Here is a 13,712-nt window from a genome sequence, read left to right as displayed (position 1 = left end):
CATCATACGGACAAAAACCATGGAGCGCCAAGTGTCGCACGGAATATTTCGTTACGAAATTGGTCATTTCGTCGACAAAATGACCGTTACGTTAACGAAATTATCATGTCGTGGACGAAATGTTCATTTAGTTACAAAATGTTGTCATATCGTTACAAAATAATCATTTCATCGACGAAATGACTGATTTCGTAACGAAATATTCCTTCACTTTGCGCTCCATGGTTTTTGTCCATGGTTTAAACCATGGTTTCATTTGTACCACCTTCGTGAATTCGGGCCTTAGAGTCTAAATCCTTATTGATCACTGTTGATATACCAACGTATGAACCTCTAAAGGGCCTGTCTTCTCACACGTATTTTTTTTTTTAAATCTGCGTACAGCTGAAGTAGCAGCCAGACTTTGTTTCGTCAGTGTTCGAATACCAAGTTACATTCTGAGAGAGAGGTCAGGTGAATATGACTTGAAACAGTATTTAATCCAGTCTGACCTAAAAGTTGTAAGTCATACTTACCATTGCTTACTGCATCTGGAATGACACAGGCCCACTAGATCAGGAGGTGCCTTTGATGTGTTCAGTAAAAATATTAAAATAACCCTCATTGTTGCGTCTTTATTGTTTTGGCGTAAGTTTGATACTGAAAAGAGCAACAGCGACAAAACTTTCATACCGTATAAAGCGTCTGTCAAACGTAGACAGTACTGAAAGTTGCTCTCAAACAATCATGCTCTTTTTCGTATTCGTATAACACTAATGATATCATATTTCATCACCACATAATGATCTTATTGCCAATTTAGAAAGTGATTGGTTGTGCAGATTTCCACAATGAATCTAGAATTTTGGGTTTTCCATCGGTTTTTTAAGTTGACTATCTAATCCGCAATCACAACTCAATCTCTCTCCTTTTTTTCACTCAAAATGGAATACTTTCGATCTGCCCAGATTTGATTTGTTTTCTTCAAGCTTCTCTCGTTTCAGATAGAATTGAAGGGAGGGAGCAAGTTACGGTTCGCTTCGCAAGCATGTCAGAATATTTCCACGACAGCTGCAAGACTTCATCTGATTTTGGGCGGTAATCATATCTGAATGTTCTGATTCTAAGAATGAAAATTCGGGTCATGACAACAGCCGCTGACAGTAATGAATAGCTCGACACGAGAGAAATCTTCGAGTACCGCGTCCTTGTGCGGCATTTATCAACTGATATTCGAAGCATAAATTGGATTTCAGACAATAGGCGCTGCGGGGAGGAAGACGAAAATCGACTGTCTTCGAGGTAAGCGTCACTGCCCTCTGTCGGTGGAGAAAGGGTCAGCGACCCGAAGATGGGGGAGTTGCAATCGCTTTCTTTAAATTATAATTTGTAGCTTTTTTCTTTGGGGGGGGGGGGGAGGGGGGATGTACATGTATTTTTTCTCTGTGGTGCATGGTCTCAAGGAGGTATCTCCTTGATTGTGTGAAAGGTATACTGTGAAACGTGTGCTTCGTTTTGTTTTCTGAATTAATCTTGTGAAACTTTTCACTAAGCTTTCACATTTCTCGAGGTCTTTATAGATAATCATATAATCGCAATTAATGTGATGCTAGTTCCTTTTTGCTTGAGCAATGACCTCGTCAAACTTTTCACAATAATTCCATACGCTTTTACCTTCTTCAAGGTCTTTATATAGGTGTGTAGTCGAGATGTGACCGGTATTTTGTCGAGATGTGACCAAAATAAATAATAGCAGTAAGGCAAAAGCCAATGTAACTTTTTTTTGTCGAAGGATTGGTTGTTGATTAATGAATGTGATAAGACACATAGATAGCAAAAGAGGCTTGCATTATACTTAAGACTGTAACAAATCACTCCTCTCCGCCCCCCCCCCCCCAAAAAAAAGGAAAGATGAAGAAAACTGACACTTTGAATACATTCCTATGATGTATTGTTCGAACCTATGGTCAGGCTGTTGTTAAACGATACGCTCATCCATTAGGCTATGTACTTAATTTTGTTATTTATTCATATTCATATCATACACAGAGAGAGCAAATTGAAGTAGTTGTGTCAGAAATCAATAGGGCATATATTTGCATGGGGTATTGATTATATCATGATCACAACAATCACTTATGATGTTCGATTCGTTGGGTTTGTCAGGCGACATGAATATCAGTATCTGAATTGTAGCAAGGGGAAAACTCTTAATGTTACTATACTGGTATACAAACTTAAGAGGAGCGACGAATTTTAGGGGCAACCTTGCTGACTGTGCACTCTTGTCAGTTTTGCTTTGCTTTTGTTATGTGTGTGTGTGCGTGTGTGTGTGTGTGTGTGTGTGTGTGTGTGTGCCTCTGTGTCCGTGTTTCAGTCTGTCTATGTCTGCGCATGTGCTGTTGCGCTTGTTTTGTTTTGTTCTGTTTTGTTTTGGTTTTTTTTTTTGTTTTTTTCTCCTGGGTGGTCAACTTTCTGGACTGTAAAAGATGTGCAAATAGTTTGTCATCTTATCTTTGTATATAATTTTCAAATCAGAGATACATTTCGTATTCAGACAGGGAACAGGTGGCGACACAATTATTAAAGTGCTAGCATATTTATGGCTCCTCCTTTGCTAGACGCGATCTATGAAAAGCTCAGGCACTGAACTCGGTCGTTGTCATATTTTGTTAAGGGCGTTTTGCCCATTCCCGCGTGGAGAGAATTATATGTTAAAGCTTATATACATGAATATCTGCAGATTCATTACTTGCTTTTGCAGTTCCAGATACCTCTCATAACTTGGCAGTATATGAATCAAAAATTTATATCGACGTTGACATTGTAAGTGAAGCCACTGAATTTGAATTTCACCCACCCTTTTTTGGCAGAATCATGGTCGAACGATCGAGTGACCATAAAGTTTTGAGTGTCTTGGCAATATTCTAGGCAAGTAGTTTATGAACGACGTTAAGTTGATACAAAATTAGTTTAGAAATGCAGAATATGTTGCATGAATTTCGTGTGATTCCTATGTCAGTCCGTTCTTGTGATCTCTCCTTGGCATAATGCGAAGAGCTGCATCCTTTTGTATACATGTTGAAAAGGGTGAAGAACAAAACGCAGTTGGTAAGACAGTCAGAATGGAGGTGAATACCATTTTACGGTCAAGCAATAAAGAAGTGGTTTTTATCTTAACACTTCACCTTGCAGTGCATAGCATACATCATTTATTATCATTATTATTATTGTTATTATTATCATTATTATTATTGTTATTATTATTATTATTATTATTATTATTATCATTATTATTGTTATTATTATTGTTATTATTATTATTATTATTGTTATTATTATTATTATTATTATTATCATTATTATTATTATTGTCATTATTATTATTATTATTATTATTATTATTATTATTATTATTATCATTATTATTATCATTATTATTATTATCATTATTTCAATTCATTTTTATTCACGGAATAAGGTTACAACAGATATCAGGCACATATACTAGTTCCTTTTTTTTTCTTTTCTTTTTTAAAGTACCCTCCCTGTTCTACCCCCCCCCCCCCCCCCCCCCGCATCCTCACTATCCCCCTCTCCTTCTCCCGGTTGTTCTTTAATACTCACACTGCCAGGTAAGATTAGAGATCATGCATACTAGCTTAATAATGGTGTCTCTGTAACCACGAGCAGTCTACGGATACACTCCTTTGGATTTCACGCTAATCTGACCAATAGGTGGCGCTCTATCCATTGACAGAATTGGGATCATTAACACTGGCGGGTGTTTCGTGCCCAAGAAAAGGCGAACAATGACACTGCAGCTTCAAATACTTGTTGTTTTCCGTAGTTGAAAGATGAGTCCACCTAGGACTGTATCACCTCAGATATATCTGTGCATATATCCACTTCTACAATTTTTTTTAAGTCACATTCTTTCTGTCCGCTCGTTAAGGCTTTAATTTGAGTTAAAGGGGATGGCTAGTAACTGATCAGTGGGAATCATAGGGAATTCTTGTTCCAATTCTTGTAGGATTCATTTAAGAGTACACTATATATCTATTGTTGTGTGATTTTTTTTTTGTTTCAGAATTGTCTCATATTCAAGTAATGTACAGCTTAATGTTTCCAGGTTAGCATGCCCGGTCAGTGACGGGGCATTAATCTGCACATTACTTGAATATGAGACCGTTCTGAAGCAAATAATTTTCACACAACTGTAGATACATTATATACTCTTAAATGAATCCCACAAGGATTGGAACAATCATCCCTCAGCATTCCCACTGATTCCCACTGATCGGTTACTAGCCATCCCCTTTAAGATTTAATTGTAACTTTTCAGATATTCCAATTGCTAATATCAAAGACTGATAAGTGTAGGTCTGTAGTTGATACAAATGAAGATCAATTACATTGACCGAAAGTCTGTGTAGAAAGTTTGAATACCTCCCAAGATATTATGACATGAAATCTTGACAAGAAAGAAAAATTGTACAAACGCCAGCTCTCTTTACATGATGCCATATGTCAAGGAAACTTGTCATGTCTGAATAAATACGTTTGAGGCAAAAAACTTATTAATTATATTTGACAAATGAATCTAGACGACCAGATATTACTAAAAGGATACTGAATCATAGAATCGCAGTTTTAAACAATGTCGAACAAGGTGAAAGAAACATCAGACATATGAGTTCTGACCAGCCTTCACAAAATTGACAAACCTCAGACCTAAAACAGGAGAAATGTACTTCAGGAATAATGCAATTAAATGTTCATTTTACTTCCATCGAACAAAAGGGTGACACAAAATACAAAGCAAGCATCGCACAAATCACACTATTTTATCAATTTTTGAGAAATACATAATGCAGTGTGCACCATAAAGTACATAATGAAATATATATACGTGCAATTACATGTAAGTAGAATAACTAAGAATACAACTCTGTGTGGGAGTCGACGGGAACGTGAAGGGTGTTACATTGAGAAAGCACGTATTCACTTCGTGTTGTTCCAAGGAAATCATAATTCAAACTTCAGAGTAGCTGGTTATTAGCATATAGCCAAGGTTAACATGGCACTAAATAGTAGAGTGTAACAGTAGCCTGTCAGTAGCGGATAGTTTGATTGCTTTATGCAAAATCTGTAAATCAAAAATGATCTGACAATGACAACTCAGTTCGTCTGTACTTTTATTCAACACTTTTTCTTTCTTTCTTTTTTCCTCAATCTCGCTCGCTATGAAGACACATAACTGATATCACACATCAATAAATGACATTTTAGATAATAATTTTTTTAAATTATTATTTCAGCCTGGCAGATAAAAGGATAATGCTCCGCGTTATCACCTTTTTCATGTACTCGGATCAAAACACTCGCATACAACTTACACTGAACTATACGCGACAGAGCAGGCACACTACATTTTTATAGAGCGATAGGATGGTCAAGTGATCATTCAAAGTCTGGTTGGGTGTACGTCAAGAGATCGACACACGTGAATCATGCAGCCCACGAGTCATAGAGCCCATGACTCATACAGCTCATGAGTTAGACACTAAGCAAATAAGGCCCATGAGTCCGACACTTGCAAGCAAGGCCCACGCATTCAACACTAAGGCCACGAGTTCGAGATTAGGCAAACAAGGTCTATATACAAGACCGTGACGCAGTACGTCGAAATCGTGGGTCGTTGCTACCTTGTGTCGAACTCGTTGACCATGTTTGCCTGTCGAACTCGTGGGTCTTGTTTGCCTACTATCGGATTCATGGGCCTTATTTGCCTATATAATGTCGAACTCATGGGTTGCATGACTCATGGGTGTCGGTCTCGTGGGATGAAGCCGTCTGGTTGGGATCCAGATTCCTCAGCCTTTCCAAACTATGCTATTTCAAATCCAAACTTCCATTATTGATTAGTATCGGACATTTCAACATTCTTCTCTTCACCTCACCTAATTTCTTTTCTCTGATCATAATTTTCATACTTCATGTCCGCACACAAGGTCATAAGGATAAAGAAATTCTAGAGTGTTTCCTATCTATAGGAATACTACGAGTAATCTGCAAACGTAGAACATGTTGGTTTGACTAGCATGTCATGGACGTGAAACATTGACAGAGATAATACAGATTAATCAAATATTGAATGTTCTTTGATTATTTCTCGAAAGAACTAAAACATTTGTTTTGAATGTGTTCCTATAATATGTCAAACATTATCATCAAAACAAATTATTTATGGCTTGACACATTATACTCGAGTTTGCAACTCTCAAATCTTTTTTCCTCAAAATCCGCTTTGGTCTTTTTTTTTTGTTCTTTATTTGTTTTACACCACTCCAATCCTCTATTATCTAACAAGAATTCCAGTTGATATGTCTGACTTTTAGTAACGAAGTCGAAGATCTCATATCTGTCTAATGATTCGTGTTTGGGAGAAGTACATCAGATATCATGATTTTGAAGCCCTACGCGACCAATCAGTTGAAGATCTCTCACAAGTTCTGTAAAAGGGGAAGGCGTGACGGTTGTTTTATGACGTCGGTCCTCGACTCCTTAAAAAGCATCAAATGTTGATTAGATTAAGACCTATCAGGCATTCAAGTAATAATGTCATTGTTACTATTACGTGAAGATTCAGTCACCCAGTGTAATCATTCCGTGTCCAAAATTGTATCTATCTGATGAAAAGTGGGAGTCGGTACATAACAAAGGTATCGTCAGGTCACGTGACCTTGATATTTGCGCGACCTATTAATCCTGTTTATGCACCGTGTTACGTGTGGAGGAACTTAACTGGAACATTTCGGCTTGGTGCAATCTCTAACTGAAGAAGCAACCTCTAGGACGGACTCGCGAAATGCTCTGTTTGTGCGAATGAACACAAATGTATTGAGCCACCCGGTGGACGTTTGCACGAGATACAGGAAGTGGACAGCCCAGACGGCAATGCGCCATCCGTACACGTAGATGCCAATGGCGGGAACGTACAGACTCGATATAGCTACAAGGCTGTTGAGAGTCAGGAAGGTGAGGGTGAGCACGCCTTTCGTACTCGGTCGGGGATTTGGTGGGGCAGGTGCGAGAGTGGAGTCGTGCTGGCCATCTCGTTGCGGAGCTCGTAGGATGATGACCCGATTTCTCCTGGACTGTCGGTAGGTGATGACGAGAACGTAAATGTTACATGGCGAAGCGATGGCAAACAGGCTAAAGGGGACGTTAAAGACAGATACTATGCACATGTGGTCTGAGAAGGGAAATTTATTGAGAACATCTTGGGTGTGGTTTACGCAGTAATCGTCGGCCCAGATTTTTGAATCGCAAGTATTCGTCATAACAACGAGAATTATGATCAAACAGTAGCTCAGTAACACAATAATAACCACTTTCAACCGCTGTGGCGTGACTATGTCGACGTAGCGGAGTGGCCGGCTGATTGCAACGTACCGTTCGATGCTTGCAACACTGATGATCATTAATGATAAGGCATAGAGACTGCTACCTGTCGTTGTTAACAGTTGACAAAATACGTCATCTTGAGGAAGTGGCCACACCCCGCTCAGGAGCAAAGTTGTGTGCTGGACCCCCCGAATCAAACCGGAAAAGATATCTGCGAGGCATACAGTTTGGTATAAGGGTCTCTGAGGCGCTTCGAATACGCCCTCTTTCGTTGAGATGATGTAGAGGGAAAGAGAACTCAAACTGACTGAAGAAAGGCAAACGATAATGTATGAGAAAATCCATAAAACCTGCATTTTGTTGCGTATGCATCAAACGTTTATACGTGTTTCGATTAAAGCAGAAATAATCATACCGATTCGATCCTCAGTAACCCTCCCTGGAGCACGCTCATCTTGATGGCGTTGCTTTTGTGTCTACCATGGTCACGTGAATCACAGCATGCATGCGAGTTTGCCCAGAGATAGGGGCGCTGTGGTTGTAATGAGATGCAATAGCAAACAATAGAGGAAACTAATATCCTGGTCATTCCATATTTGCTCATCTCTTGACAGTAATGATCGTCTCAAGTCAGTTGCAACCAATAATAGAAACGAGCAACGAGAGATGAGGACTGGCCTCCAATTTCCATGTACAATTGTATATTGAATCATTCATTGTCACGGTGAAGTAATTGAAGCTGTCAGACTTGTAGGCTTCTGTGTCAAACAGAGAGAGAGAGAGTGATCTGCTGATTAAGATGACAACTTTGAAGTCCCCATTCATGAGCATTGATTGGTATAGGCTTGCCGGGCCCTGTTTTACGTGTGTGTGTGTGTGTGTGTGTGTGTGTGTGTGTGTGTGTGTGTGTGTGTGTGTGTGTGTGTGTTTGTTTGTTTGTACATAAGTTATAGCACAGAGACTCAATACTTATTGGACAAGTGACTTATAGGCAAACAATTATTGCATTTTGATTAGGATGGGATCATGATATCGTGATGAGCCGCGTAATACACCCTTATCTATTCGAGAGCAGAGAAAACTTTTCCAATGGTGACACCCACAATGAAATGCTGCTCAAACGAAAACCAATTTGCTCGTAAATTTCACGTCCCGCATCTAGCAAGTAGCTATTTGGCGTGGATCTTATCCTCTAGTTCCCAATATATAGTATGATTTCTTTTGCCTAATATGGCTAAATCTAAATAAATATACAGAGAGATATCTTATGTGATTAGCATCTCCTGAGTTACAGTAAACGTTTCTCTTTCACCTATGCCTGTATTTGTTCATTTGTAATTATTGTTTGTCGTTTTTGCACAGTTTTCGAATGGCTTTTAATTGCTCATTGCTGATTCTTGAATTCGCAAAGCACTTGGGCAGACGAAAGTTCATAATCTGCATAATCTCACTTGAATATGCAAAATCCACATTGTGCTTTATTCTATTTACATGTAAATGTCATATATATTGTATTGCATACTTTTGTAGGAAATTAGATAAAATACAATAAATTGAATGAATGAATCATATACCGCTCTCTTAAGTTGGATAATGCTTTGCAGATTTCTTTTTGATTTTGCGCAGATTTAACTGATTTATAAAACCAGCTCAATTCAACATGTTCTACTATTCAACCCGACTGTAGCATTTTTCTTTTCTTCAATGTCCCATAACATCCCCATGTGTTTCTGTATTGAAGTTGTACAGATGTACTGAATTGTTTCTTGGTGAAAGCCGTGATGGGTTAACATACGTTAGTTAATGCGCGTTTGTTAAAGGGATGATACAGTTTCGATTGAGATGGGGATTGAGGTTTCCAACTTTTTTTGATGATTGTTATTTTAGATAATGAGAACTTCTTATTGAATATGAAAGAGCATAAATTCTAAGATGAATTCAAAGTTTATTTGATGAAAATTGGCTTTGAGACGGCTGATATATCCAATACTATAAGTGATCCTAATAAAAGGTCAGTGAAGATGGGATCCACATTCTGTAATGAGCGCTTTCATTCATTTCATTTTGGGTACACTGTATCTCCGCCATTTCAAAGAAGTTTCTAAGTATCTCGCAAAAAGTTAAAAGCTGAACTTCACCTCAACCAATACTATACCATTCCTTTATCGATTGAGTGATAGCATCAATAAACTCTGAATATATACCACAGTCAACCTCTCTGAGCAGTATGTCTTTGATTGGTCGCTAAAAGCATAATAGGCGCCCATTAATAACAAGGTTAAAGTAGTAGTTTACAAAAAAAAAAAAACTAAACGTCTCTCTTATACATTCAGCCATGGTAATTTTGAATCACGCGTACCTATGGGATAAAGGTTGGTTGAGAGACCAATAGAGAAGGTCAAGTGGTTGTCTTCACCGTATTAAATCTTCCTTTAAGCTTTCACCGTCCTCTCATTAGGAGTTCGGCTATACACAAAAGCAGACGCCCTGGAACCTCTCTGCTCTCGCTTTCAAAACTTTGCCTCGGCCTTTAAGAGTGTTCATTATATGCGAAAGAAGTGAATATTTCAGTGGGCTACAGAAGACGCGTGACATTGTCCGATCAATCTCATGAATTTAATTGCAAGTTTCAAGACGGGCTAGTTTGCTTTTATCAAGAAAAATTAAATCATATGTGAGTGTACACTGTTGATTTGCGCTGTAGTGAAAAAACAACAACATATTTATTGTTGCACTGATGATCTAGGCACCGTGTGCGTTCCCTAAACATTGCTTTTATTTTGGAAAGAAAAAAACTTCAGGATTTTACAGCTTGGACTTCAAAAACGCGTTCGGCCTTAATCAATCTGATGTGCACTCTTTTAGATAAAATTGAATGCTTTTGTAAACATAGCATTCATATCTTATCATTGCTTTTAGTACTACTATGTAACTACCACTATGTAACCAGAACTCACCGAATGAATGTTCTTCTTACAATAACATCAGCCTACAACGTGAATTTCATCCTCATGCATTCAAACTTCAACTTGAAAATGCTTAGTTGAATTTGTCTTGAAGAGATTCGTTTTCCTCTCAACTTTGACCAGTAGGCTCGCCTATATAGTACTTCCTTGGTTAGACTACCACCCGCGTTATCAATATCGTATATTTGTTTTGAAGAGATACATTGTATTCGGTTTCTCTCTCAACTGCAGGCTCGCCTAAAGTACCTTCTTGGTTAGACTACCACTCGAGCTATCAATATCGGTACGGAGGTATTGTTATTGTCCGTGTTCACAACTGAACAAAATGCTTCTGACCCCTTTGTTGCACTAATCCCATATACAATACTTCGTGGACGCTGTTTACCACCATGGCAGAAGGTCACAAGATCTCCAGCGTCCAGAAGAATTAAGGCGCATGCAACGCAGCCCATGTATAGTGTTTAGGACAAGGAACCTTAAAATGTAACTTCTATACTACTATTACCCCATGCTCGTCAACTCCCAAGTCGTCAACTACACAATACGACTGCATCTAACTATATTGAGCTTGACGGGGAGCTCAACCTGCCTCGCCTAACGCTACACCTGCCAGCCCCACGTGCATGAATCCCCAGTGCAGTTCAAGCCAACTCAACTCGTCATCGCTGTTTCTTGCCGAACGTTCCCTGAACACAGATATACAAACACACACAATACGCACACAAGCAATATGCAAGAAACAACAAAATATGATGCTATGAAAGCGCACATACATTATCAAGAGTATCTGAGATTTCTTTCTAGGTTTTTTGGTGGCTCTGAAAAGAGCCTTTTGATTTGAAGTGGATGGGCGTTGTCGTCGATCTAAGCACGCTCGCCGCGGATTCGGCGGGCCAACTGGATGTCTTTGGGCATGATGGTCACTCGCTTGGCGTGGATGGCGCACAGGTTGGTGTCTTCGAAGAGACCGACCAGGTAAGCCTCGCTGGCCTCTTGCAGGGCCCCAATAGCCGCGCTCTGGAAGCGGAGCTCGGTCTTGAAGTCCTGGGCGATCTCACGGACCAGACGCTGGAAGGGCAGCTTGCGGATGAGAAGCTCCGTGCTCTTCTGGTAGCGACGGATCTCACGGAGAGCGACGGTACCGGGCCTGTAGCGATGGGGCTTCTTCACACCACCTGTGGATGGGGCGGACTTTCGAGCAGCCTTAGTGGCGAGCTGCTTGCGAGGAGCCTTTCCTCCGGTGGACTTGCGGGCAGTCTGCTTGGTACGAGCCATGTTGGAGTACAAGATACTACGGGAGCACTTCCAGTGAATGACGTTGTAATCGAATGCAGGTTGTTTGAAATTCTCTGGTATTTATACTTACCGGCGTCCTTCGTCAGACGTACTAACAAAAGATCGCTCCTGATTGGTCGATCTGCTCAAGGGGTTGTCATGAGCGGTATTATAGTCGGTCTAACGAGTTGTTACGTAAGAGCAGAGCGTTGGTACGGCCAAACAAAGAAGACCTATGCCCTCTGATAATAGACCTCATCCCCGACGAAATACCTTGTTCAGTTATTACTTGGCTCTAATGCTTAGGCGCCGTTTATTGTGTTGAGCGTGCACACTGCTACCTGTAATATCCAATGCATTCAATGGCACGTTACATATACTTAGATAGTGCTGTTCGAACATGTGACTTCGCCTCTTGAGTATAAAGTGGTTTACTGTTGTGGTTTACCAGGCACCACGTACCCCATCAGATAGTAAATATTTGGTAGTAAAAGTTAATAGAACATGTCAATTGAAACACATTGCTTGAAGTACTACATTATTTATTACAAGGATTTGTGTCGGAAAGGCAATTCATTTATCATTCATTCATGATTATCTAGTCATCATGACGATAGAACGTCACCATCACGTTTTATAACAAACGATATTTACGCCCATGCTGCTAGCACACAATATGGTAATATTCACAATTATATGCTGATTTCAGGTCATTGCCCGTTGAAGGTAGGCCAATGGGTAAGAGAAAGACGGAAAAGGAATCTCTTTGACAATTCTGACGCTAGATACATGTATATAGAACTTTCATTGGGGCTGCTATAGAGCTCCATGGTTTTTTTCATATATAGTTAGAGCCTTTGCGAAAAAGAAATAATGGTTAGATAACAGTCACACAAAATGATATGCTAAACTGTTGAGGACACTTTTCGTCAGCTACTTAATTATGGACTCCAAACCATCGAAACAGCCTTTTCTACACGTCGTCTTAATGTACATTCGCATAATTATCACCCTTGATTGATTTAATAGACAGAAAGACAGAAAAAACTTCGGTCCTTGTGAAGATTATACAATGACCTCGTTGTACCTTCAGCAGATTCATGAAGACATGACTTGTCGAAGTGAGATTTCAGTTTCAGAACAAACCAAAAAAAAGAGAAAAAAAATCGCCCCGTTTGACTGCCGAACGGTCCAACATTTCATGAAAATTTCCTTCTTGCATAGGAGTTGGTCCTGACAAAGAACTTACTCATAATGAGTAAAGAAATGGGTAGGTCCCTTATTAATTAGGACGAGCTATTACCCGAGAAGGAAGGGGGCAATCAACGGTGGAAGCAGTATTAACTTTAACCATACAACCATTCTGAGAGCACTAAAAAAGCGCCACGAAAATGGTGTTCCAGCTTGGATCGCCATATACATGTCCTGTACGGCACAGGAATGTATACGCTACCGTTGTAGATTATTTTGTCGGGTGAGAATTATTAGAGCGTCACGTTGACTCTAAAGCCATACTGTCCGTTCCCTCTTTTACAGTGTAACATTGCCATTGGCACGCGAAGTTTTTCTTCTTTGTAAAAAGGGCAGGGTTCTCCTTGTGAAATTTTTTAATGTTAAACATAATTCCAGAAATGGAAATATTCTTTTAAATTGGTGCCATCTACACCGGTGTAGTTTCGCTTGAATTGCTCTTGGCGTTTGATTGTTTTTCATTTTGTTAATATCTGCATCATGTAAACAATCACAAAGACATCGAATTATGGTGTTCGCATGCTCTACCTATACTTCTTTGAATCCGATAGTACTCCTGATTGAAATTTGAGTGCTTGAAAACAAGAACAGCGAAGAAAGCGCTTGAGAAGGAGAAGGCAGAATCGGCAGCAACAGGGGTTGTATCAGAATTAGAAGAGGGAGACATAATAAACGAGCAGAATGAGGGGGCAGAGGAGCGGGACACTGTGGAAGAAGTGAAGCATTTGCAGAAATTTGAGAAGAAGAAGAAGAAGAAGAAGAAGAAGAAAAGAAGAAAAGAAAATGAAGATGAAGAAATAACAGAATAAAAGAAAATGAAGATGAAGAAAT

At 39.5% G+C, this 13,712-nt stretch overlaps 1 protein-coding gene across 1 annotated transcript; it reads right to left on the bottom strand.

Moving 5' to 3' along the window:
* Positions 1-11,219: 11,219 nt before the first annotated feature.
* Positions 11,220-11,630, bottom strand: LOC139742016 (histone H3.3A). The gene has a single exon (XM_071652577.1). The coding sequence runs from the start codon at positions 11,628-11,630 to the stop codon at positions 11,220-11,222; it is 411 nt and encodes a 136-aa protein (XP_071508678.1).
* Positions 11,631-13,712: the final 2,082 nt, after the last annotated feature.

This window comes from Diadema antillarum, unplaced genomic scaffold (assembly GCF_040938485.1).
Source record: "Diadema antillarum isolate AM-2024a unplaced genomic scaffold, OU_Dant_1.0 seq00000973_RagTag, whole genome shotgun sequence".
Lineage (NCBI taxonomy): Eukaryota > Metazoa > Echinodermata > Echinoidea > Diadematoida > Diadematidae > Diadema > Diadema antillarum.
This window is presented reverse-complemented; position numbering and strand designations above follow the sequence as displayed.

What these genes read in the sequence shown, in the direction of transcription:
- LOC139742016 (XM_071652577.1), bottom strand. Translation starts at nt 11,630, where the DNA reads ATGGCTCGTACCAAGCAGACTGCCCGCAAGTCCACCGGAGGAAAGGCT.